Source organism: Benincasa hispida, unplaced genomic scaffold (genome assembly GCF_009727055.1).
Source record: "Benincasa hispida cultivar B227 unplaced genomic scaffold, ASM972705v1 Contig306, whole genome shotgun sequence".
NCBI lineage: Eukaryota > Viridiplantae > Streptophyta > Magnoliopsida > Cucurbitales > Cucurbitaceae > Benincasa > Benincasa hispida.
Window position 1 is genome coordinate 14,873 of NW_024064789.1, and position 27,070 is coordinate 41,942.

Here is a 27,070-nt window from a genome sequence, read left to right on the forward strand (position 1 = left end):
CCAGTTACCTTCCAAACACAAATATATATATTATTTTTAATTGGGCCCATCTATCCTTGCGCTCCATGCCGCTCATGCGCTCACAATTCTCTAAATTGATGTATTTTACCTTTTTGGCAGAGATCAGTTCCCGTCGTTTAGTGGGTTTATTATTCGTTAGTTTCCAAGGATTCCCCAAAATCGCGACATCAAAAAGAATCAATCCTTGGAAAGCAGCAAGAATTGGAAGAGCTGACAGGTAAAAAGTCTTTTTCCCCAACATATGAATCGAAGAATCAATCAATGAATAAATTCAAATGGCCGATAGAAAAAGAGATTTGTGAATGAATGCTTTCCCCTTTTTTGTGCAGTGTGAAACAAGAGAAACAGCTCTATTCAGTTCCTTAACGAGGCTGCAAAGTGAGGCCTCGGAAAATGACGTCTTTTTTCAATTTGAAAATGTTTAAGTATCGCAAACGAAGAACAATGAAATGGATTGTACGGAAAAGGAGGAAAAAGAAGGTATCAGTGGACCCATCTGGTACTATGGAAGTCATTTTTAAAGCATATTATGCTTTTCCAAGTCAATTCTTAGTCTACATTGTTTTCTTCTCAGATGGGTTTCCTCTTATTTCGTCTTGAAATGTTTCCATTGCTTCTGATTAGGTTACAAGAGTTCGAAGGGTGAGCATTAGGGGGATGTGAATGTTGATTGAGCTTGATATTTGCCAAGGAATCTTGATGCTGAGGAAGTTGTGATCGGAGACTGTGCCTGAAAATGGAAGTAGGAGGTTCTTCAAAGAAGATTAAAGCGAAGAAAATATGTTTCAATGGCCTGATTGATCATTTGTTTTCTTGGACTTTGGAAGACATATTGTATGATGATTTCTATAGAGACAAGGTTCTGTTTTCTTTTTTATCTTTTGATGTTCTGAATTCTGATCATCTTTTATTTTCTGGGTTCTCCTCACTCTCTCTGTGATATGCCATGAGGATGTGACTGTTTTTGCAATTTCTTTATTTTGTTCTTATGATTTTGTAATGGTAACAGATGTGCTGGACCAACTGAAAATATAAAGTAAAATAGTTTTATTATTATTCATATATAAAAAGTTACATATTCTTTTGCTATTTTTTTCTTATTTATTAAACTGTTTACCATCCATGATATTTCTTATACACAATAAAGCACCTTACATTTCCCATATATCCTATTCCCACTCTTTGAGGGATGTTTCTTTCGTCTTCTTTGTTTCCCTAAACTAGGATCTTGCTTGTTAAAACCGTATAATATACAGTTGATCATAGAATTTTCTTTCTAACATTGTAAAAACTTGGACGATGACAAAAATGAGATTATGGGATGTGATTCAATGTTCATTTAATTCTGAAATTTTATGGCTGTAAACCAGTGTTTTTGAGGTTATAAAATGAAGTTATTGGTTCCAAAACCATAATGCTACTATATGATGAGTTTGTCGGATTCAAATGTTCAAGATTTGAATACATGTTTTATGAGATCAATTGAAGTATTAACCAAGCTGGCCTGAGAACAATTTTCTCCACTTCATTTTATCTGTAAACTTCATATGATGGTGCATAATCTATCTCTTTGTTGTAAATTGAAGAAGCTTTTTCATTCCTGTTAATCTTTGGTTTCATGTGTTGAAATAAGTCAATTGACCAGTCTTGATAGGTGTTTATTCTTATTCTTGAGTTCAAAATTTCAGGTGCAAAATATTCCAGAATCGTTTAAATCAGTGCATCAATATCTTGGGTCTTATCTCTTTCCTTTGTTAGAAGAAACAAGAGCAGAACTGTCTTCAAGTTTGAAGGCGATTCATAGAGCACCTTTTGCTCAACTGGTCTCTATTGAGGTACCAAAATCTAGTGGTAAATTGTCACTAAATGTCAACATTGATGCTTGGAAAAATACATCAAACAATAGTGGGAAGGAGCCTTATAGAACACTGCCTGGGGATATATTTCTCATATTGGATGATAAGCCGGAAACTGGTATGAATTTGCAACGCCCAACAAGGACCTGGGCTTTTGCTTGGGTTAAAAAAATCACTGACACTGGATGCTCTACTCATCTGAAACTAAACGTATCAAAAAATATCAGCGGTGAACAAGGTATGCAGAAAGAATTCTTTATCGTTTTTCTGATGAATGTCACAACCAACTTGAGAATATGGAACTCATTACACTTTTCTGAAGATGTGAAGATTATCAAGCATGTACTTAGCCTAAAATCAATGGTAAGAACTTTTACTGAATTAAGATGTTTGCCTACCACCTCACAAAATTCCAATTGGTCCGAGCCCTTGGAGCTTGATACTCGTAGACAACAAAAGAAGAGGAAGCTATTGAAATATAGCAAATTGTGATGGGAACTTACATTTATTTTTCCCTTTTAACTTCGATTTTTTATGTCCCATTTTTCTTTAAACATAATTTTGGGGAGAACAGAAACTATTTCAATGAATAGCAATTAATTTGATCTTTTTTGGATGTCAGGGTGATGAAATCTGTAGCAAATGCTCTTTGTATAATAATGTTGTCTGTGCTGAAAAATTGGGGACAAGCTTATCTTCCGTGTTGAATGATTCGCAAAAAGCAGCAGTGCTATGTTCTGTCTGCAAGACACTTTGCGATCATAAGCCTTCGGTGGAGCTTATATGGGGTCCACCTGGTACAGGAAAAACTAAAACTATCAGTATCTTGCTGTGCGCAATTTTGGAAATGAAACAAAGGGTTGTTGCCTGTGCACCAACAAATGTTGCTATTACAGAATTGGCCTTTCGAGTTGTAAAGTTGTTGAGAGAATCATCCAGAGTAGGAGGTGTACTATGCTCTTTGGGAGACGTGCTCTTATTCGGGAATAAGGATCGGCTGAAAGTTAGCTTTAAACTTGAAGAGATATATTTAGATTATCGTGTTGACAGGCTTCTAGAGTGTTTTGGACAATCTGGTTGGAAGTATCATATTACTTCTCTGATAAAACTTCTTGAAAGTAGCAATTCTGAGTATAGCATGTTTTTGGAGTCTAATGTAAACGCTAGCAGAAGGGACAAGAAGAAAGGTGATAATGTGGTCGAGGCCACTTCATTCCTTGAGTTCATAAGGGAAAAATTTAAAACTACTGCTACGGCACTCCGTGGATGTCTTCAAACTTTGATAACTCATATTCCCAAACAATTCATCCTGGAGCATAATTTTCAGAATATAGAGATTCTCCTGAACTTGGTTGATTCATTTGGGATGCTTTTATCCCAGGACAATGTAACCTCTATGCAAATGGAGATTCTGTTTTCAAGCCTAGAAGTATTTATGGACTTTCCAAATTCGTCGGTGGAAGCAACCTTTTTACATTTGAGGAACCAGTGCGTCTCAATTCTCAGATTTCTTCAGGCTTCTCTGGATCAACTTCAACTTCCAAGTACAGCAAATAAAAAATCTGTGAAGAAGTTTTGTCTCCAGAGGGCTTCTCTGATTCTTTGCACTGCTTCCAGTTCATTCCAATTGAACTCCATGAAAATGGACCCAGTGAACTTTTTAGTTATTGATGAAGCTGCACAACTGAAGGAATGTGAATCAATAGTAGCATTACAGCTTCCTGGAATAAAGCATGCTATTCTCATTGGTGATGAGTGCCAATTACCAGCAATAGTTAGTAGCCAGGTAAGTTCAATTTACAGTCTATTTTGATATTAACATTCAAATATAGTTTGCCATTGCCATCCAATTATCCTCTGAACTCACACATAATATCCAATCTTCTCTATGTTAGGTTTGTGATGCAGCTGGATACGGTAGAAGTCTTTTTGAACGGCTGAGTTTATTAGGACATTCAAAGCACTTGCTCAACACACAATACAGAATGCATCCATCAATAAGCTGCTTTCCAAATTCCAAATTTTACAGCAATAAAATTCTAGATGCTCCTCTTGTCATGGATAAAGTACACAAGAAGCATTATATTCCTAGTCCAATGTTTGGTCCGTATACCTTCATAAATGTTTCTGTTGGGAAAGAAGAAGGGGATGACGATGTACATAGCAAGAAGAATATGGTTGAGGTTGCTGTTGTGATCAAAATAATTGAAAAACTTTACAAAGGTATGTTGATACTTGAGACATCAAGTCCATTTGGGAGTTTTCGTTACTGTATAGCATGTTTGGTAAAATTGGTTATTTATTAAAGTATCAAAAAATCACCTTTTCAATTTACTCTAATGTGTAAAATCACCTAGATAGTAGCTTTTAAATTAGATTTCTTAAAAAAAAAAATTATATTATCTAACAAAAGTTAGGAAATTCCAATTCTATCCGTCTATATTGATGAAATTTGATATGATTCAATTGTCTTATAACAATTATTTTTCCTAAACTTTTCTCAAATAATATTAATTAAACAAATTAACTAACAATTTAAACCATCAAACTTTTAAATAATTAACTTATAGTAAATCAGATATTAAATATTAATATAAAAATTACTGAAATAATATATTTACCATGGTCAATATAGCAAAGTTCTAAGTCCTAACTTTACAAAGGTATAAGAAGAATGAAATACCAAGGCCTCAAGGAAAAGTAGAGAAAGTAATAGTATATGATGTGATTTCTTGGTTCCCTTTGGATTTGGAAAAGAATGTACAAGACCGAAGGAGCTATGGGCAGGCTGTCATTTCTAGAGGCAGAGAGTACATTTTGTTATCCAAGCATTTTAAGAGTCGTTTCTTGTTTGTTCGGAGATAATTAGATAAATCAAAAGTAGAAAGGCTTCAATCCCATGGGCACTTGGGAGGGAATTTCAGTTTACTTCTCTTCTTTAGCTCCAAGAAAAAAAAGTGAATTGCAGTGCTGTTACTTCTTTTTACACTATCTTTTTTATTTTATTGCTGGCAATAACTAATAAATTTTCTTTAAGCTCTTTTGGGATAGGTTTTAAATTTTAAGTTGGTGTTGGTTCTTTGTTGTAGTTGGATTTATTTATTCATTCATTTGTTTATTTATAAATCAATGTCTCTTGCTTTCTCTCATCAATGATGTGGGTTTCCTTCATACGGAAAAAATCTATATGCAGCATGGAGGAGTGCCAAAACAAGGCTTAGCATTGGTGTAATCTCTTTCTATGCTGCACAAGTTTCAGCAATTCAGGGCAGGCTTGGACAGAAATATGAGAAGAGTGACAAGTTTACTGTAAAAGTGAAGTCTGTGGATGGTTTCCAAGGTGGTGAAGAGGATGTGATCATATTATCCACTGTTAGATCCAACAGGAGAAAAAATATTGGGTTTATCTCCAATTCACAGAGAATCAATGTTGCTTTAACAAGAGCTAGGTATGTTATCCTCCATGTATGTTTTTGTAATATTTAATTTCTTTTTACTTGTTACAGTTTAGAATTTTGGTTCTTTATAGGCACTGTCTATGGATTGTGGGAGATGCAACAACATTGGGAGATAGCAATTCTGAATGGGAAGCTGTAGTTTCTGATGCCAAGGATCGGCAATGTTATTTTAATGCTGAGGAAGACAAAGACTTGGCCGATGCTATAATAGAGGTTAAGAAAGTGCTCCTTGAGCTTGATGATTTACTCAACAAGGATAGTGCACTGTTTAAAATGGTACAGTGGAAGGTATGTATCTTGTAGTACTCTGTCATTGTGTAAGAGAACTTCGTTACTCAATATTGATATATATGCCCCCAATATTTATATTCATGTTCTTTATTTTCAGCTTTTCAAATTCAAATTGATTTTTCATGTGCTTAAACAAATTTGTCTTCTGGTAATCTCAGGTTCTTCTAAGTGATTCCTTTAGAGCATCATTCCAGGAAGTGGTCTCGATCAACCAAAAGAAGTCAATTATTGTCCTTTTGCTGAGGCTTTCCTGTGGCTGGCGCCCAGAAACTAACGTCTCCAATCCCAAATGTTCTGACATAATAAAATGTGTTAAAGTTGAAGGTCTATTCATCATATACTCGTTGGATATTGAGAAGGATTCAAAGTACAAACAAGTTCTAAAGATATGGGATATCAAACCTTTGACGGATGTAAAAGGACTAGTTGATTGCCTTTCCAACATACATGAGCTGTATACTGATGACTTTCTAAATCTTTGTAAAACAAAGTCTGATAAAGGGTACATCCATATCTTTGCATTGAAATGTAAACAATGAGAAAATTGTTGTCCGTTCAAATATTTACTTACCAATTGGATAATGTTGGCCTCACGCAATTTTCTTTTATGCGGCTCCAGGGATCTTGAGCTTCCAATCACATGGAGTGCTTCTCATGATATTGTTGTATATAAGGATCACATGAAAGCTGAGCTCGATGCGATTTTAAGTTTGCAAGCTGACAGTGATGACACTAAGAATATAACTCTGAAGAAGAATTTGCTGCAGATGAAGTTTCAATCTTTATCCTATCAAAAGGCGAAGCACTTGCTTTCGAGCCATGATAGTAAAGAATTGGATCTCCCTTGTCAAGTGGAAGATGAACAATTGGAGATAATTCTTTGTCCTACCAGTGCCTTCTTAATGGGAAGGCCTAGTTATGGAAAAACTGCAGCTTTAACAATAAAGCTGTTTATGAGAGAACAACAGCAGCAGATCCATCCCGAGGGGTGTAGTGAAGTAACGAGACAAAATGCAGAAGTATGTTGCAGAAATGAGGGTGGTGAGGAATGTAAAAGGATTGGTAGGACTGTCCTGCGACAGCTTTTCATCACAGTCACTCTTAAACAATGCCTTGCTGTAAAGGAGCACCTTTCGTACTTGAAAAGGTTTGTGACAAACTTCTGGTACTTGGCTAAGAGTCGTACCTTCCGTGAAAAATGCATTAGATTCTGTTTGGTACATTACTATCATACTTCTTATATATATGTATATACATATTTATTTATCGAATTACCATTTGTAAGGATTACAAATACACTAGATTTACACCAACGCCTATGGAACTCCCCATTATCTACTACTAAGTGTTTATTTGTTTAAATAAGGTTAAGTAATTGGCTTTCTACTACAACAAACTAGAAAGATGATTACTAGCTAGCTTCATGGAATAAGAACATTTTCTTCAGATCATTATGAGATATTCTTTCATTGCCAAATAGTAAATACTGTATTGGTGGAGGAGTTTGTATCTTCCCCCTTCTTTGTAGTTATTTCACCATAAAGAATGATCTCATATTGTTTCTGGAGCTGTCACAAATTATGTTTTTGACGAATTCTTATTTTACCTTCACTGAATCATGCTTTATGTGTTAAGCCATAATTGAAGATTGCTTCAATATGCAGAATTTCCAATGGTGGGAACATTTTAGAAGAGAACCAAAGTTTTAATAAAGTTGACGTGCTGGATATGGATGATGCTCAAGATCTCTTGGATGTTCCAAACAGCTTTGATGGCATTCCATTCAACTCATATCCTCTTGTGATAACATTTCGAAAGTTTTTGATGATGCTTGATAGAACTGTGGGAGATTCATTCTTGTTTAGATTCCAGAAACAGTGGAAACTTAGTTGTGGCAAGGCCAGAGATCCATTATCAACTGCTGTCTATAAATTTATAGGATCAAAAGAAGTAACCATTAAAAGGTTTGCTTCATCTTACTGGTCTTATTTCGGTGACCATCTAACCAACAAGCTCGATGCTGTTGTGGTTTTCAATGAAATCATTTCCCAGATAAAAGGTGGAATAGGAGCAAAGGAAGCTCTTGGTGGTAGACTTAGTAAGGTAGACTATACTGGACTTGCAAAGGGTCAGTCCGCATTAAGCAGGAAGCAAAGAGAAAGAATTTATGATATATTTTTAGATTATGAAAAGATGAAGAATGAAAAAAGGGAATATGATTTGGCTGATATAGTCATTGATCTCCATCATCGGTTGAAAGGTTTTCAATATATGGGTGACCGAATGGATTTTGTGTATGTGGATGAAGTACAAGCTCTTACTATGATGGACATTGCTCTTTTGAAATACCTGTGTGGAAATGTCAGTTCAGGCTTTGTTTTTTCAAGTAATACAGCTCAAACTATTGCAAAGGGTATTGATTTCAGGTTCCAAGATATAAGATTTTTGTTCTACAAGGAATTCATGTCAAGAGTGAAAACTGATGAAAAAGACGATGCAGGGTTTTTGAAAATCCCTGACATTCTTCATATGAATCAGAATTGTTGTACACAACCTAAAATTCTCCAATTAGCTAATAGTGTTACAGATCTTCTTTTTCGTTTCTTTCCTTGGTGTGTTGATATACTGTGCCCTGAAACGAGCGAAATGAGTCCAGCTAATTTTGAAGCTCCAATTCTTATTGAAAATGGGAAAGGTCAAAATATGATGACGGTATTATTTGAAGGGACAGGAAATATACCTGCAGATACTCATGATGTTGGAGCAAAACAGGTCATCCTGGTTCGTGACGAACATGGCAGGAATGAGATCTCTAATCTTGTAGGGAATCAAGCCATTGTCCTTACAATTATGGAGTGTCAGTCCTTGGAGTTTCAGGTGAATATTGTTCTTATTTTGAATTCTAATAAATTTAATAAGAATCACTGACACTCCTAGCCATTCTTTTGATTTTTGAAAGGATACTATATCTGGCTTCAAATAGTTGTCTCAAATTTGGAGGAATCTGCTCCATATAAGTGTCATAGGCAAGCTTTGTTTTCACTATGGTCAATCAATTGGGCAAGATAAATGGGACAGGGAATCTGCTCATGTTTGTTTCTATCAAAAAAGATAAATGGGACAGAGATTGGAGGCACTTTATTAATTATTGAGGCAGTTACATTTTTAATTTTCATAATCTAAACGATCATTCTAACCATTTTTTAGAATAGAATGTATGTCTTACAAAATTTAACTTCGAACATTCTGTCACATCTATATATTGAAGTTTATTTTGTTAGACCTCCAGTGATTCATACATACAAGAGGAAGGGCAGAAAAGGGGTTTTACCAAGCATATTACAGGAAGTGGAATGCAAAATTTGGTTAGGGGAGGGGACCACTAATTTTACCATAAAAGGGATTTTTGGGAGGGCTATATTTGGTGAAAGCTGAGTGAGCTTTTATAGGAGAGTTTCCCAGCCCTCTTGAATTGGCTGGTTGGCTTGTTTTCTTTTCCTGCAAGTTACTTTCATTGTTGTCTCTTGCTTAGAGTTCTTATTTCCTTTCTAAGACTTGTATTCAGCTATTTCCTTGTCCTTTTAATAGATATACTATTTGGGGCATTCTGTTCTGGTTATTTTTGCATTGCTTGTTGGGTATTTCTGAGTGCAGGTGGACCGGATACCTAACATATTTTTTCTCTCTCCTTTTCATTTTAGGATGTTCTGTTGTACAATTTTTTCACCTCATCACCTCTGGGACATCAGTGGAGAGTCATTTATCAATACATGATTGAGCAAGACATGCTCGAAATTGCTTACAATTCTCCAAACTTCAATCAACCAGTACGTATGGACTTATGTTGGGAATTAAAGCTACTCCATATAGCAATTACACGTTGTAGGCAAAGGTTATGGATTTATGAAGACAACCAGGAGTTTCCCAATCCGATGGTTGATTACTGGAAAAAATTATGTTATATTCAAATCAAGACATTGGATTACTCGATCGTACAAGCAATGAAGGCCCAAAGCACAAAAGAGGAGTGGAGCTCACTGGGGCTTGAGGTACGTTCACTTTTTCCAGTTTGCATGATTAAATAATGTTGAGTACTGATAACAAGTACCCTCTTGATTATTCTAATAGTTAGTAATACCCTTCATATGGAATCTAGGTACTTGTTATAAAACCCCTGAGAATAGGATCTAAAAATCTTGCTAACTATCAAGAACCAATAAAACTCAACCTGAAAATGAATATGAAAATCAATTCGAGGAAATTAAAAACTGGAATCCGAATACCTTGTGGTCTAATATATGGAGGCAAGGAAGGTTCCTCATTTGAGATTCGAATCAGTCTACAAACATGATTGACCAAGTAAGCTTGAATGATACCTACAATACATAGTTGTAAACAAACAAACACTTGGCTTAAAGCTTCAAAGAAGCAATTTTCATTACATCTCAGAGCTAACTTGAAAAGGCATGTGGGATTGTGAGACAGAGGCTTGGAAGTTCGAAGAAAATGACCAGGAGATATACCTCACACATGTGGAGGTAAAGTAGTTTGGGGATTTGTTGAGGTGGCTGAAGGATGCTGGTTTTAACGGGAGGAAGATGTTAGGTATCTACTCCACCTGCAAACAGGAAAACCCAGCAAGAACTGATAGAAGCAGGAGGGAACACACTCTGATTTACTATTATAAACGAAATAGTGATTTCTATAAAACATACAATAGAGCAGCGAATAGTCAACTCAAAATAACAAGAGAATGATAATGAAAATAACAAGAAAAGAGAACATTCAACAACACTACAGCACATTCGAGAGAGCTGGAAATCCTCTCTTACACTTCAGCTTTCAACCAAATCCTCCACCCCTCTCACTGAGGCCTGAAACCCCTACAAAAACCCTGGTTGGTCCCCACCTGGAACTAACCAACTTTTTGTCGTCCTCCTACCCAAATGTACCTTTTGAATTTCCTCTATTACCCCTTCGAGTGTAAGTATATCAAATTGGGGGCCTACAGAGGACAAATTGCTTTTTGCTTTGGCAGGGCGAAGCTTCAGCCTCAGGAATTCTGGAAACAGTATGGTTAAGGAGTCACATATTCCCTGGGCTATTGGTCTCTCAATGAAGTATAATGACACAAATGTTATGTGGAAATGGGTTGAAAGCTGCTAATCCAAAGATAAAATGATTTGGATAAGGCTGTCGAAGCATTAATTTGGGCTATTTGGTTGTAAAGAAATTGACAGTGTAAAATAAAAAATCAAGTGAACAAGGCAAGTTTTGGGGTCGTTTTTGTGTTGTTTTAGTTTTTGTTTCCTATAATTTGAAGATACAGTACAGTAAAAGAGAAATGATAGCTTGGGGTTTGTGGAAAGTTGAACGTTGGGAGTATTGGCATCTCAGGAATGTTGGTAAATTCTTGTATGTTGAAATTTCCATTTTTTTCATTACTTGTTTTTTTCTTTCTTATGTATTTTTGAACGAGCGACAATCTTTCATTAATAAATGAAAAGATATAATCGTTGAAAGACATAACCTCCTAAAGGGAGAAAAGAAAAAACAATAGCCTATCAAAAATAAGAATAGGCAAAGCAGCAGCCTCCAAAGGGAATCAAACAAAACAACAAACATACCATCAACAAAACTAATCTGTAACAAAATCAAAACCCAGAGAACACGCTCAACAAACTAAAAGAACAAAACAAAAAGAACCAACAAAAGATCTAGTCCCGAACAGCCAAGGATAACCAAACAAAAACAACAATCCAGCTGCTCTAAAAGCTTTCTGCTGCCCAGAAAAGAAGCCTTTCAACCATGAAGCTAAACATGCTTTAGGCGAAAAAGAAGCGCCATGCAGAAAGAAACCACCAAAACCTATCCATCCATGAGGCTGAAATCAAGGCGGAAATGGAAACAAACTCAACCCATGAAGACCAAAACCAAAGAAGAAGAACCAGCATAAACATCTAGCCAAAAGGAAGATCCACAGCCGATCAGCCGAAAACTTTTGAGAACCCAAAAACTTTAAATAGAGATTCAAAGATAGGAATCTAGGTTTTTAATCTCTTAAATCTCAAGGCAGCAATCCTTTAGCAAGATGAAGAATTTTTATCTTCAAACAAATTCTTTGAAAGGGTTAGATTCTTTAGCAACTTCAGTTGAAATCTTATCTTGCTCAATGAAAATTGGAATCTTAATCTCAATCTCACTTCTAATACTCACCATGGAATCCTCATGTGTCTCGACTTCATAATCCGAAAAATCTGCCTTGTTGATTGTCCCATTTGTTGAATTAATAACTTCCTTTGAAAGATGATTATCAACAAAAGTAGGAGATGAATTGATGACCAAAGGAAGAGAGCTGGCTCAAAAAACTCCTCATTTTGAGTACTGTTCCACCGAAAGGGAACCTAAAGGACCCCATAATTGAGTGGATTTTTGCTCAAGGAAATCATGATTATGGACTTTTGCATGTATTGTAACGGATAAGGAAGCATTTAAAGAGGCTGAAGACTTTTTCCTAGTATAATAAGCAGTATCCAATAACTGATTATTTTATGTCTCAACTTATTGGATTAATTTATATGAATGTGGAAATATTTTTAGCTGTGTCAAACTTTTCCATAGATTCTGCCCTTATTTCTGTTGCAAGCACTTTTCTTTTCATCTTTGATGCTTACTTCTTATACGTTATGGCAGTTATTTTCTGAGGGTGTTTATGGGGCAGCATCTTTGTGCTTTGAAAGAGCTGAAGACGGACTTAGAAGAGAATGGGCCAGGGCTGCTTCTCTTTGTGCAACTGCTGGCATATTGGATGGTTCAAATCCTCAAATGGCTTGTAATGCCCTTCGGGAAGCTGCTGAAATTTATATTTCTATGGATCGTGCTGAGGCTGCTGCTAAGTGCTTCATTGAGTTAAAAGAATACAAATCAGCAGGTACGCAACTTCAATCTTGTTTAAAGTTAAGACTGTTCAAAGGATCATAATTAGGAATCCAATAGGACTTAGACAGCAAGGAAAGGATAACATGATAATCAGTGAGATAGTTTGTTTGAGAATATTTATTAAAGATACAGGGACAGAGCATTAGGAGAAGGAAGCCGCTTTTGGTGATTGTGTAGCTTGAGTTCACCCATTAGGGAAGGCGTTCAACTTCTTCGGACCACTTGAGTATCTCTTTGCTAATGCCATTGGCATTACTGATGTTCTTTCACAGTTTGCGTTATAACAAAAAATTTCAATAAGAAAACTACAAAATGAAAATGTTTATGATATTTCTCTATCTTATTGTAAATTCTTCTCATTCTGTTGTGATTACATACTATAGTCTTACATCTCTTATTACGCATTAGAATTACTTCCTGTAGTCTTCATAAGATCCTTTTCTTTTTTAATTTCATACCATCAATGAAATTTAGGTCGATCGTTTCTCATAAAAAATTTCTTTATTATGCACTGTCCTTACGAGTTTCAAGAAATTAACTTTTGTATATAATTCCTTATGTTAGTTGATAAGATATTAAATTTGCTTTCACCCGTTAACTTAAACTTTTGGATCAATTGGTGATTTAAGATGGTATTAGAGTAGGTGGTCCAGGAGGTCCTATGTTCAAACCCTGCAATATTGTTTTAATGTAGCCTAAATGCTAAATGGAGAGAGATCTCCAAGAATCGAATCAAAATCTTTATTTTTAATCAAAAGTTGTTTAATACAAGAGGTTAGAGGGGGACTCTCTATTTATAGAGAATTAGAAGAATCCTAAAAGGATAACTAAAAAGAAACTAAAAACTAATTGGGTAACTAAAATGTAATTAATCGAGGATTAACCAAGATAAATTTGATTTCGCCAAATTATCCCAACCATATTACATCATATTACATCATATTCTATCCCTCCCAAAAGAAACTCGTTCTCGAGTTTTTTTTTTTTTGTCAAAAAATGGAATGAAAATAGTGGATGAGTCATTCTTGCAAGGTTGCTTCTTTTGATGATTGCAAAATACTCCTACTGAAAATTGCCTTTTAAAGTCATGAATATGCCAAAGCTTCCAAATAGTGATTCCTCCAAAGATGCTGAAAATTGGCATAAAAGAACTTGGAAATTAATATCCTCTTCCTTGAAAAACACAAAGCAAAATTGATAAACTAGTGTAGTCCAGTATCCTCAGGTCACTTCTTTAAAATAGATGGATTGGGCCTGATCGATTAAAGAAAAAACCTTTGCTTGCAAATCTTCCATCATTGACTTCCTTGTGTGTTTCTGTAACAAATTTGGTTTTTCCTCCACACAATGAATCAATTGCAAACGATACATTTTTCTCAATTTTCTCCATAGATTTTTCATTCAAAACTGGTTGAACAAGCCTTGATTTTGAAATGGTTTTACTGACTTCATCTCTATAGAGAATTTCTTCTTCGTTCTCAACATCTCCATCTTTGATTTTCAAATTTTCAATCCATTGTTCTTCCTCTATGATTCTAATCGTGCAACCTCTATGTCAGCCCCTTCAATTTTTTCTTCTTCCAACGTAACTTTTTCCTCAAACATTTTACTTTCTTTTTTAGACTTGTTTTCCACTGATTTTTCTTCGCCTATTATGGCCTTCACACTTGAGTTCCATATCTCAACCTGTTTGCTTTCAATTATTTCATACACAAGTCTCAAATCTTTTGGTCTTTCTTTTTTGTTTGTTTCTAGAATATTTTTGTTGAAATTAGGGTTTTGTACTCTAGGGACATTTTTGTCTTTTTCATTGTACCATAGGGTTTCCCTTTTTCCTATTTAAGCTCGTGGTCTGTTGTATTTCTCTGTATCAATCTTCTAATAAGAATCCTTTTATCCCGTGGTTTTTTCTCCTTGTTTAGGGTTTTCCACGTAAAATCTTGGTGTGCTTTTCTTCTTTCTCGACTCTGTTTTTCATCATGGTATTAGAGCATGGAGACGAAACCCTAGCCACCATTGAGGAAAATTCAATAGGAGAATCCCAAACCAATAACCCAGATATAACCAGTATTATCCAAAAAGCCATTGACAGATATTTTCAATCTCTTCTTCCCCACTTTTGTGAAGATCACCCAACCCATTCCGACCAGATCTGGACCGACCAGCCAGCAGCTCAGCCGCCGCCGCCCTACCACTTGCCGGCCGGTTCTTTCGAAGAAGGAACGACCAGCTGCCAAACCCAGCAGCGACCGACGACCTATCGCGATTCGATTCTGTCGCGTCCAGACGAAGACTAACGAATCTGCCTGGTCGAACGATGCCACGATCTGTCCGGTCGCTCTCAGATAGAGCTGAACGACGCTGGCCAGTCGAGATCGGTGATGCCTAGTGCTTTTCCATGCGAGATCGGCGCTGCCCAGTGGTTCCCACCTGTTACCGTCGCATCCGGTCTTCTTCTTCTTAGCCATGCCGCCACAAAAGGTCGATGGAAGATGTGTAGGTGTTTCTCAGCCGAATATGAGCAATCGAATGGGGCAGTTTTTGCCGATCATGGGTGAGTTTGGAGGGGGAGATTCTTCATCATACCACCAGGACCAAGGGAGTATAATCCAAGATCAAGTTACCCAGTTGTAGTTGCAGATTAAACGACAGAACGAGATGTTCCAGTAGTAGCTAGCTGCTATTGGGGAAACCCTGGAATCGACATCCAAGATCCAACCAGATCTAAACCCATATCCTGAAAACTCGGTAACTTCGTTCCTTACTTACCCCTCAAATTTATGTTCTGGAGCTATAGACAATTCTTCTAGCTTTATTATAGGAGAGAAGTTGAATGGTGATAATTACTTTTCTTGGTCCCAATCTATTAAAATGGCCCTTGAGGGCCGTCACAAATTTGGATACCTGACAGGTGAAATACCAAAACCAAGGATCGGTGATCCCCAAGAGCGAATTTGGAAAGGAGAGGATTCTTTGTTGAGATCGATTTTGATTGGAAGTATGGAACCTCAGGTTGTGATATTTGGGAGGTAGCCCAAAAACTCTACTCCAGGAGACAAAATGCCTCTCGTTTATATACCCTACGAAGCAGGTCTATGAATGTAAACAGGGAACAATGGACGTTACTGCTTACTTTAACAAGCTATCTCTCTTGTGGCAAGAGATGAATTTGTGTCGTGAAATGATTTGGAATTGTTCTTGTGGAGGAGTGTTACATTATTAGTCTGAGGAAACGGACCGCTTGTATGACTTTCTTGCAGGACTCAACTCTAAATTTGATACAGTGCGAAGTCGTATATTGGGGCCTAGATCTATACCATCCCTAATGGAAGTTTGTTCTGATGTTCGCCTGGAGGAAGATAGGTCGAGGGCCATGAACAGTACACCTGTAACACCAACAGATTCCGCTGCTTTCAAAACATCTGGCCCTATCCAAGATAAACAGAACAGTAAGCCGCCCCAGTGTGTGAACATTGCAAGAAACCCTGGCACACGAAAGATCAGTGCTGGAAGCTTCATGGCCGACCGCCAAATGTTAAGAAACGACAGCCAAGTTGGGCTCTTGTTGGTGAATCTGTTACTGGAGATACTCAGCCTCAGAATCAGGAAACCACTCAGAGCACTACTACTACAGTTGGAGTAAGTGCCATCGCTCAATCAGGTACTTTTCACTCCTTTGGACTTGTGAGTATAACTGGTAATAAACCATGGATATTAGATTCAAGAGCCACAGACCACTTAATTGGTTCCTCTAATAAATTTTTGTCTTATCAACCCGGTGCATGAAATGAAAGGATCAGAATTGCAGATGGGTCCTTTGCCCCCGTTGCTGGAAAAGGACGGGTGTCGCCCTTTACTGGCTTAATCCTCCAAGATGTGTTATATGTGCCAAAAGTGTCTTACAATCTGTTATCTATTAGTAAAATTACAAGGGATTTGAAGTGTCGTGTTATCTTCTCACCTGATGCTGTTGNGCCGCCCCAGTGTGTGAACATTGCAAGAAACCCTGGCACACGAAAGATCAGTGCTGGAAACTTCACGGCCGACCGCCAAATGGTAAGAAACGACATCGCTCAATCAGGTACTTTTCACTCCTTTGGACTTGTGAGTATAACTGGTAATAAACCATGGATATTAGATTCAGGAGCCACAGACCACTTAATTGGTTCCTCTAATCAATTTTTGTCTTATCAACCCGGTGCATGAAATGAAAGGATCATAATTGCAGATGGGTCCTTTGCCCCCGTTGCTAGAAAAGGACGGGTGTCGCCCTTTACTGGCTTAATCCTCCAAGATGTGTTATATGTACCAAAAGTGTCTTACAATCTGTTATCTATTAGTAAAATTACAAGGGATTTGAAGTGTCGTGTTATCTTCTCACCTGATGCTGTTGTTTTTCAGGATCTGAACTCAGGGATGACGATTGGCATTGCCCGGCATGACAGGGGACTCTATTTCCTTACTGAAAAAGCCTCCTTTAGGATATGTGATAGGACTAGTTTGTTTTCTTCCCATTTTTCTGTTTCTGAAACTGATTTATGTTATGGCATTATCGCCTAGGCCATCCTAATTTCCAGTATATGAATTATTTGTTTCCTCATCTTTTTCACAATATTAATATTTCTAAGTTGAAATGCGATGTGTGTGTCCAAGCCAAACAACTTGTATTTCTTTCTCTTCTCAGCCTTATAAGCCCTCTAAACCATTCACCCTGTTTCATAGCGATGTTTGGGGTCCATCACCTGTTACTACCATAACTGGGAAGCGTTGGTTTGTAACCTTTATTGACGATCATACTAGACTAACCTGGGTCTTCCTTCTGACAGACAAATCAGAAGTTACTTCGGTTTTCCAACAATTTTACAATTCTATAGAAACCCAGTTCGACGCCAAAATTGCTATTCTCCGGAGTGGTAATGGTCGAGAGTACCTTAATAATGCCTTACGAGAATTCCTAGTCTCAAAAGGGGTTGTCCATCAGAGTTCCTGTGCGTACACCCCTCAACAAAATGGAGTGGCCGAACGGAAAAACCGTCACTTAGTTGAAGTTACCCGATCTCTTATGTTGTCAACTTCCCTTCCTTCTTATTTATGGGGTGATGCTATCTTGACAGCAACCCATCTAATAAATCGCATGCCATCCTGGGTCCTAAAATTCCAAACCCCCTTAGATTTCTTCAAAGAATCTTACCCAAATACCAGACTTCTTTCTGATGTACCCCTTCGTGTCTTTGGCTGTGTGGTGCTCGTCCATACATACGACCCTAACCGTACCAAGTTTACCCCTCGGGCACAAAAGTGTGCTTTGTGGGGTATCCTCTACATCAGCGTGGGTACGAGTGTTATCATCCCTCTTCCAGAAAATACTTTGTCTCTATGGATGTGACATTCTTTGAAGATTATCCATTCTTTCCCAATGGTTCTCTTCAGGGGGAGCATACTAGTGAAGAAACCAATTGTGGGGTCCCAGTCTTTCTGCCTTACCTAAACCTGAACCCATCCTTGATGTCAGTATCAGTACCAATGCATCTATCCTCCCGACCAAACAAGTCTCTTGGATCACATACTATAAGAATAATCTCAGGAAGGAAATAGCTCCACTTATTATCTCTCCGGCTCCAGTCCATGAGTTTGAACAAAGATCAGTTCCAAGTACTAATAGTTTTATCCCTGATCATGATAGTAAATGTGATAAAACTGATGCTTGTGTTAAAAATGTTGAAAGCAAAAGTAGGGAAGACAATGACAGCAAAGATGTTATTGAGGTCGATGATGGTGCAAAGACAGATGATTGTGTGACTCTTGAGAACATGGTAGAATCTGGAAAAGAAATGTCTTTTACTCCTGCTGAAAAAACCATTGAAAGTGGGAAAATAACAGAACCGGAGGGTGAGTGCAGTATGTCAGAAGAAAGTAAAGACAGAGATGAATCCCTTGATCTTCCGATTGCCCTAAGGAAAGGTACTAGATCATGTACAAAATATCCGTTGCAGAGTTACTTGTCCTATAATAATCTATCTCCTGAGTTCAAGGCCCTCACTAACAAAATCAGACATAGTGGTGATACCAAACAGTGTACACACTGCTTTGGAAGTCCTGAATGGAAAGCCGCAATCATGGAAGAAATGAGAGCTCTCGAGAAAAATCATACATGGTGGCATAGTCAATCTTTTAGCTGGGCATAAAAGCAGTTTCGGATGTAAATGGGTGTTCACGATAAAGTATAGACCCGATCGAACAGTTGACAGATACAAAGCCAGATTAGTTGCCAGGGGATTTACTCAGACTTTCAGGGTTGATTATTTCGAGACTTTTTCGCCAGTTGCAAAGCTAAACACAGTTCGGGTTCTCCTTTCTGTTGCAATTAATAAGGATTGGCCTCTTCACCAGCTTGATGTGAAGAATGCCTTTCTTAACGGAGAGTTGGAGGAGAAGTCTATATGAGTCCTCCCTCAGGATTCGAGAAAACAGTTTAATCATCGAGTTTGCAGATTAAGAAAGTCCTTATATGGTTAAAACAGTCACAAGGGCTTGGTTTGTAGGTTTACTATGTTTGTAAAGTCGCAAGGATATAAACAGGGTCATTCTTATCACACTCTTTTTACGAAAAGGTCAGTATCCGGGAAAATTGCAGTTTTTATTGTTTATGTTGATGACATTGTTATTTCAGGCGATGATACCTTAGAGATTGACCGATTGAAGGAAAACATGGCCGAGGAATTCGAAATCAAGGACCTTGGAAAACTAAGATACTTCCTTGGAATGAATAAGCTCGATTCAAAAGAAGGAATTTCAGTTTCCTAACGGAAGTATACTTTGGACTTGCTTAAGGAAACAGGTATGACAGGTTGCAAACCAGTTGATATTCCTATAGAAGCAAATGCAAAGTTAAGTAATATGAGTAAAGGTGTTTCAGTTAGCAAAGAAAGATATCAACGACTTGTTGGGAAATTAATATATCTCTTTCATACTAGACCCGACATCTCTTATGCAGTAAGTATGGTAAGTCAGTTCATGCAGTCTCCATATGAAGAACACATGAGGGTAGTGGAGGGTATTTTGAGATATCTGAAAACCTCTCTAGGGAAAGGCTTGATGTTCAGGAAAACTGAAAGGCGATCCATCGAAGCTTATATCGATGCTGATTGGGCAGGATCTATAGTAGACAGAAAATCAACATCAGGGTATTGTACCTTTGTGTGGGGTAACCTTGTTACATGGAGAAGCAAAAAACAAGGTGTTGTTGCCAGAAGTAATGCCGAGGCAGAATACAGGACCATGAGTCTGGGAATCTGTAAAGAGATTTGATTTGAAAAGGTTTTGAAAAACCTGGATCAAAAGCATACCGGTCCAATGAAACCCTACTGTGATAATAAAGCTGCAATAAGCATAGCAAATGACCCTGTTCAACATGACAGAACAAAGCATGTGGAGATTGATCGGCATTTCATCAAGGAAAGACTTGATAGTGGCAACATTTGTGTTCCTTATATTCCTTCCAATCAACAGATTCCTGATGTCCTGACAAAGGGATTGTCCAGACAGCTGCTTGACGCATGTGTGAGTAAGTTGGGTCTTATTGACATCTACGCCCCAACTCGAGGGGGAGTGTTGAAATTAGGGTTTTGTACTCTAGGGGCATTTTTGTCTTTTTCATTGTACCCTAGGGTTTCCCTTTTTCCTATTTAAGCTGGTGGTCTGTTGTATTTCTCTGTATCAGTCTTCTAATAAGAATCCTTTTATCCCGTGTTTTTTCTCCCTGATTAGGGTTTTCCACGTAAAATCTTGGTGTACTTTTCTTCTTTCTCTACTCTGTTTTTCATCAATTTTCACATGTTGTTTGGTTGAATTCTTGATCTTCTTGAGTGCTTAAATGTAGTTCTTTAAGGTTTCTTGGAAAATCTTGAGGAAAATCTTGAGGAATATAACTATGCCTTTCTTGAACTTTCCCCAAAAGATCCCAAATTTCATCCATTCCCTTGCGAAAATCCTTCTGATAGATGTTTTTATTTGAATATTTCGGTTTTTTTGAAAATGTTTAAACCTCCAAATTGGCAGTGGGATGATTTTTGGGTGTTCTTTGATCATAATATCTTCTTCTTCGAGCCATATTCAAGTTTTCATGATGCTCTACAAAGCCTTCATCCGAAGATTGTGAATCTTCCATCAAATATCTCAGGAATTGACCTCCAAAATCTCTTCCCAAGTGTTGGTTTTCAGTAATTCTAATGGGATGATTAAAATGTTGGTTTCTTGATGGAAAATTTTTAATTATTCCTTGAGGTTTATGAAGTCTTGCCAGTTGGTTTCTTGAAAAGCGGGTTTGATTGGATCATTGAGCCTTTTGTTGATATTTTCACCTTTGTATTCCATCCCAAACTGCCTTAGAAATGTTATCGGAGTCACTAGAATCGCTAGAGTCAAATTTCTATTGTGGATAATGATATGTTCTTCGAGAAAATAGGGCATGGGTAAAATTAATGTGGGAATTCTTCTTTTAAATTACTTGAATCAAAATTTCAGCACTGTTTTTGGAAGTGAAATTAATTTTCTTGCCCATACCAATTGTTGTATTTTTTCCTTGACACCTTCTTTGGCCGGTAATAGTCCATTCTTGCAAAATCTTGAGAACTCTTTAGTTTCTTCCTGGAATTTCAAGGGTTCCCCTAATCAGATGTGTGCTGTTTTTGACAACTAGCACAACTCACAAAGCTCCCTCCTGTGATCGCGTCGCCAAGAGTTTCCCAGTCTTCCTGTGGCAGCAATCAATCTTGGCCCAAATGGCCGCTCTGATACCAATTTGATGTAGCCTAAATGCTAAACGGAGAGAAATCTCCATGAATCAAATCAAAATCTTAGTTGCCTAATACAATAGGGGGACTCTGTATTTATAGAGTATAAGAATCCTAAAAGGATAACTAAAGGGAAACTAAAAACTAATTGGGTAACTAAAATGTAATTAATCAAGGATTAACCAAGATTAATTTGAATTTAACAAATTATTCCAATCATATTACATCATGTTTCCTCCCCAGTTAATATTGATTTCCACTTGTTGGGTCTTCTATATTTCAACCCACAAGTGAGGAGTGTTAGATGGTATGATATTAAATTTTCCTTCACCCATCAAGTTAAGCTTTGATTTAAGAACAAGAAATGGATAATACAAATTAATTTACTTTGTCTTACCTCCATTGTGGTTTCCTTAAATGGGCCTCATTTTCATAGTATTCTGCTGTTGCATAAATATGTATTTGTTATCCATCCTTTTTATTTGCACCTCTTCTTTATTGTTAAATTATTACTATTTATTTATTTATTTTCTTTTCATTTCTCTTTCTTTTAAACATATTAACGTGTTCCTTTTGTAGTGGAAACGCCCATCTTAATTTATCTTGTTAATATGTCCCAACTATTGATGCAGCTAATATGTATCTAACAAAATGTGGAGAAGCAAAATTAGAAGATGCTGGTGATTGTTATATGTTGGCTGAATGCTACGAATTAGCTGCTGGGGCATATTCAAGGGGTAGATGCTTCTTAAAGTTCTTGAATGTCTGCACTGTTGCAAATCTTTTTGACATGGGGTTGCAAGTGATGTGCAGCTGGAGGAACTGTAATGATGATGATCCGATTGTGAAATGTGAAGATATCAAAGAGGTCTGGCATTTATTTCTGAAGAAAGGTGCCCTTCACTATCACCAACTTCAAGATTTTCGTTTCATGATGAAATTTGTTGAAACCTTCGACTCCATGGATGAAAAATGTTCATTCCTCAGGACTTTAGGTATCTCTGAGAAAATATTGTTGCTGGAGAAAGAAGTAGAAGAGTCTTTAAATATCATGATGAAGAAAGGGGGCATTTCACTTGAGATTGATCGTTTAGAGAAGGCTGGAAATTTCAAGGATGCATCATCACTCATATTGCTACATGTGTTCTTCAGTTCTTTGTGGGGATGTGCAAAAAAAGGTTGGCCACTTCAGTTATTTAAGCGAAAGGAGAAACTTTTAACCAGAGCTAAGATACTGGCAATGAATGTGTCAAACAGCTTCTATGACTATGTTACTGCTGAAGCCAATATCTTATCAAATCAGACAAGGACACTGTTTGAGATGGAGCAGAGTTGGAGTTCCTCCCACAGGCATGGAAATCTCAGAGGTGAAATTCTGTCTGCTTGGAGAATCCTTGATGCTCATCTTTCTTCCAGTGCCCCCAAATATATATGGGAAATTGAAGTAGCGACAACTTTAAGAGAACATGTGGAGCAAACAATTTCCGTAAACCAGGTTTCAGTTCAGACACTGGTTTACTTTTGGAACTTCTGGAAAGAAAATGTCATGAGGATATTAGAGTATCTGCAACTTCCTGAAAGCCAAATCATCGGTGATTATGCAAGCTATGAACAATTCTGTCTAGATTACTTGGGTGTAAGGAAGCAGTTAAATTATGGGAACAGTATTTACCATTTAGTTGACCCTGAAGCTGAATGGGCAAGGACAGTATCTTTTGAAGGCGACGAAAATTTTGTTACCATCAATTCTCAAGAGTTTGTTGCAGCTGCACAGAGTTATTGGTTTTCAGTAATATCTTCTGTTGGGTTGAAGGTTTTATCCAAATTAAAAGATCTTCATATGCTCTCCGTGAGGAGTTCTCTCTCATTTTATTTTCAAGCTTTCACTGCCATTCATATTTTTGAAATGGCAAAGTTCCTCACAGAAAACGATTATATCAAGTCATCCATTGATTACAAAAAGCAGAGAATAATCTTGGACTTGGGGCATCTTTCCATCCAGTTTTTAAGACTGCACCAGACTCCAAATGTAGATCTGGCCAATGAAATTGAAGCTGTACATGACAATTCACAATCTTATCTCATGAGTTGTGCGCTCCATTTTCATAAAATACAAGATAGCAGCACGATGTTAAAGTTTGTCAGGGACTTCTATTCTATGGATTCAAAACGTTCATTCTTGAAGTCTTTCAACTACTTCAATGAACTCTTGTCTCTAGAAATGGAAGCACAAAACTTTTCAGAGGCTCTGGATATGGCAGTGTCACAAGGAAACCTTCTTCTTGAAGTTGATTTGCTAGAGAAGACAGGAAACTATAAAGAGGCATCTTTGCTTCTTATGTTCTACATATATTCAAACTCGTTATGGACTTCTGGAAGCAAAGGTTGGCCATTAAAGGAGTTCAAGCACAAGCAGAAATTATTAGAGAAAACCATATCCATTGCAAAACGTGACTCAGAATCATTTTATGACATGATTTCTGTAGAGGCTAATATCTTATCATGCAAAGTAAGTGGCTTGGATGAGATGGAACAGAGTCTAACTGCTTCAGAGGGCCATAAAAATTTCAGAGGTATAATTCTTTCCATTTGGAAGATTTTAGATGCTCATCTTAATCTCAACGTGTCCATTTACATGTGGGAAGATGTGATAGAGAATGATCTACAAAGGCATTCAAAAGAAACAATCTCCAAAGGTCATGTGTCTTTTGAAACACTGGTTTACTTCTGGAATCTTTGGAAGGATAGTCTCATTGGCGTACTAAATTATCTATGCTCTACTGACATCGATGATGTCAATGGTTACAGTGACAGTGAACAGGCTTTTTGTTTGTCTCACTTTGGTGTAAGGAGGCAATACAATAATCAAGATGCACTCTACTTTTTGCTCAATCCTGGTGCTGATTGGGCGAAAGAAGTGGTTAATGGGTCCATGCACAAGAATGGTGGTTTAATTAGCATTGCTGCTTGCCAGTTTACATCTGCTGGCTGGAGATATTGGAGTTCAGAAGTGCTGTCAGTTGGAATTAAGGTCTTGGAAAAGTTAAAGGCCCTTTATTCTTTCTCTGCCACTGCCTCTAACGCCTCTGAATTGTGTCAAAGTATGATAGCCATTAATTTCTGTGAAGTTGAAAATTTTCTCAAGAATTCACAGTTTCTAAAATGTGCCAGTGGAACATTTTTGCAAAATTTTACCACTGTTAGGCTGCAGTTCGTCCTGTGCTGCAAACGACATCTGGGTGAAGGTAGTTTAGTCGGTAATATTCAAGAGCTGGAAGATTTGAAGCGTACGTTTTTAAGAAAATGTGCACTTCACTATCATAGGCTTCAAGACAAAAGAAAAATGATGAAATATGTTAAAGCATTCCATTCCATGGATTCAAAACGTTTATTTTTGAAGTCTTTGGGCTGCTTTGATGAGCTTTTATCATTGGAAGAAATATCAGGACATTTTGTGGAGGCTGCTGTGATTGCAAGGCTGAAAGGAGATCTTCTGCTCGAAGTTGATTTATTAGAGAAGGCTGGCAAACTTGAAGAAGCTGTGGAACTGATCCTCTTCTATGTTCTCGCCAGCTCTCTATGGACAACCCAAAGCAAAGGATGGCCCTTGAAGCAGTTCAAACAAAAGGAGGAACTTCTATCAAAAGCAAAATCAATTGCAAGCCTCAATTCTGATGTATTCCACAAAAATGTTTGTTTAGAGACCGATATATTATCTGATGGAATATATAGCTTGTTAGATATGAAACATCACTTGAGCAGTGCCCGGGAAAATGGGAACGTCTGTGGTGAGATATTATCCGCTCGACGAATTCTTGATGCTCACCTTTGTTCAAACCTCTCATCATATGACTGGGAAGATAACATAGTGAGCAATCCCTTGAGACATGTAGAGAATAAAATCTCTCAGAGCCAGATTTCCATTGAAACCCTTTCCTACTTTTGGAACCTCTGGAAGGATAATATCGTAGGCATAATTAACTATCTCGAGTCTCTTGGTACCAAGAATGTTGACAACTTCATACTTTATGAGGGGTTTTGTTTGAAATACTTGGGTGTGAGGAAGCAGCTTAACCATCAGAACACTTATCAGTTGTTATTTACTGATGCTGATTGGATAATGCATATTAACCTTCAATCTGTTGAGACAAACGGAGAACTGATGAGCATTGATGTTCAACAATTCGCTCTTGCTGCTAGGAGTTATTGGAGCACCGAGTTACTTTCTGTTGGTATGAAAGTTTTGGCACTTTTAAGCAGCATCCACAGGTTCTCTGTCATGCATTCCTTTTCCAAATTTCGTCAAAGTTCTGCTGCCATTGGTATTGTTGAGATTGCAAACTTTCTGTTATCATCCAACCTTGCCAAATTGCCTGATGATGACAAACAATTGCAAGACTATCTTGAGTCATATGCTGACCATTTCTTTGATAATGTGTTTGGTGCTTGTTGGACTGATCCAATGACTGAAAATATGATTACTTTAAGAGAATCTGGACTTTCTAGGAGTGTCACTGAAGCATTCATATTGAAAACAATTGATTCAAAGGGTCAGTTATCATATGAAAAAATTGGAAAGGTGGTGATGGCACTTTTAGGTTCTGGGAAGCTAACTTCTGGATTGTATGATAAGATTGCTGGAAGATGCAATGTGAAATTACATTGGAAGGCAGTAATTGATGCATTCAAAAGAAACGTGATAGCTTCACAAACTTCAGAAAATTCAGTGTCTGGAAAAGTCGTTGAGGCTTCTGGAGGAGGTGATCTGATCAATCAGTTGCACGAGGCTTTGATGCTTACTTTTGTTAACTGGAAGAAAGAGTTTGATTATATGTCACCTAATTGTTTCTTGTATATAGTCGAGCGTCAATTTGTCTTGGTATCAATGTCTCAAGGATGCTTCTATACCACGAGATCTTCATTCATTGAGTGGCTCATATGGGAGGAGTGGTCTGCCAGGCAAGGACAAAGCATAATGAATACTAAAATATCTTCTGAGCACTTATTTGACTCTATAGCAAAAATGGTTCGTGAGCTTCTCTTCAATAACTGTGGTGCAAGGGAATGGATCAAGAGATCCAACATCAACTCAAAGGAATACTATCCCATTTTTCTGTTGCGACTGGTCATTATAATGTGTTTGCTTTCTGCCAATTTGGAGAAGTATCATAACATGCTGTATGATTTTATTCATAAACCTGATATGCATTCACAGTTACCTGAGGCATTCTCTAGTCTCTTTAGGCAAAGAAGGAAGCAGAACCGTCGTTTCCTGAATTATATGGCAGAAGCAGTTTGGAAGATAAGGAATCCTCTAGTCAAAGTTTGTTTTAAAGGTGTTTGCAAGAAACCTGTAGCTCCAGCAGCCATTTCGATTAGAATGACAAAAATTGGCAAGAAGGATGACATATGGAAATTGCTCTTTGCAAAGAATATCATGTATGATCACAATTGTGGGTCTTTTTCTCCTTCTGGCAGCAAAAAATCTGAGTCTATGAATGGTTCAACTTTGTTGAACTCTAAAACCTCACAAGTTCTGCATGGTGCCGACGAGGATGATGACATAGATGCTGTAGCAATCACGATCAAACAGAACTCAAATCTAATGTCTGATTCAATGAACTCAGAAAAACATACTCGTACTGTAAATCCAAAGAGCAGCAAGTCTACTGCCTTAAAGAAGGTAACATCTTCTTATTTATTGCTATCTGCC

General features: G+C 37.3%; 1 protein-coding gene across 2 annotated transcripts in view; it reads left to right on the top strand.

Moving 5' to 3' along the window:
* Window positions 1–90: 90 nt before the first annotated feature.
* Window positions 91–27,070, top strand: part of LOC120069278 — a 31,838-nt gene continuing 4,858 nt past the window's right edge. Inside the window, exons 1-14 of one of the 2 annotated variants that reach the window (XM_039020997.1) lie at window positions 91–238; window positions 351–520; window positions 646–880; window positions 1,710–2,240; window positions 2,500–3,663; window positions 3,773–4,100; window positions 5,071–5,326; window positions 5,407–5,623; window positions 5,785–6,128; window positions 6,246–6,773; window positions 7,291–8,503; window positions 9,328–9,675; window positions 12,320–12,557; window positions 21,990–27,040. In XM_039020997.1, the coding sequence (XP_038876925.1) occupies window positions 758–880; window positions 1,710–2,240; window positions 2,500–3,663; window positions 3,773–4,100; window positions 5,071–5,326; window positions 5,407–5,623; window positions 5,785–6,128; window positions 6,246–6,773; window positions 7,291–8,503; window positions 9,328–9,675; window positions 12,320–12,557; window positions 21,990–27,040 (10,341 nt within the window). In that variant the 5' untranslated portion in view covers window positions 91–238; window positions 351–520; window positions 646–757. The remainder of the gene's footprint in view (window positions 239–350; window positions 521–645; window positions 881–1,709; window positions 2,241–2,499; window positions 3,664–3,772; window positions 4,101–5,070; window positions 5,327–5,406; window positions 5,624–5,784; window positions 6,129–6,245; window positions 6,774–7,290; window positions 8,504–9,327; window positions 9,676–12,319; window positions 12,558–21,989; window positions 27,041–27,070) is intronic. The other variant, XM_039020996.1, reaches the window with a different exon arrangement.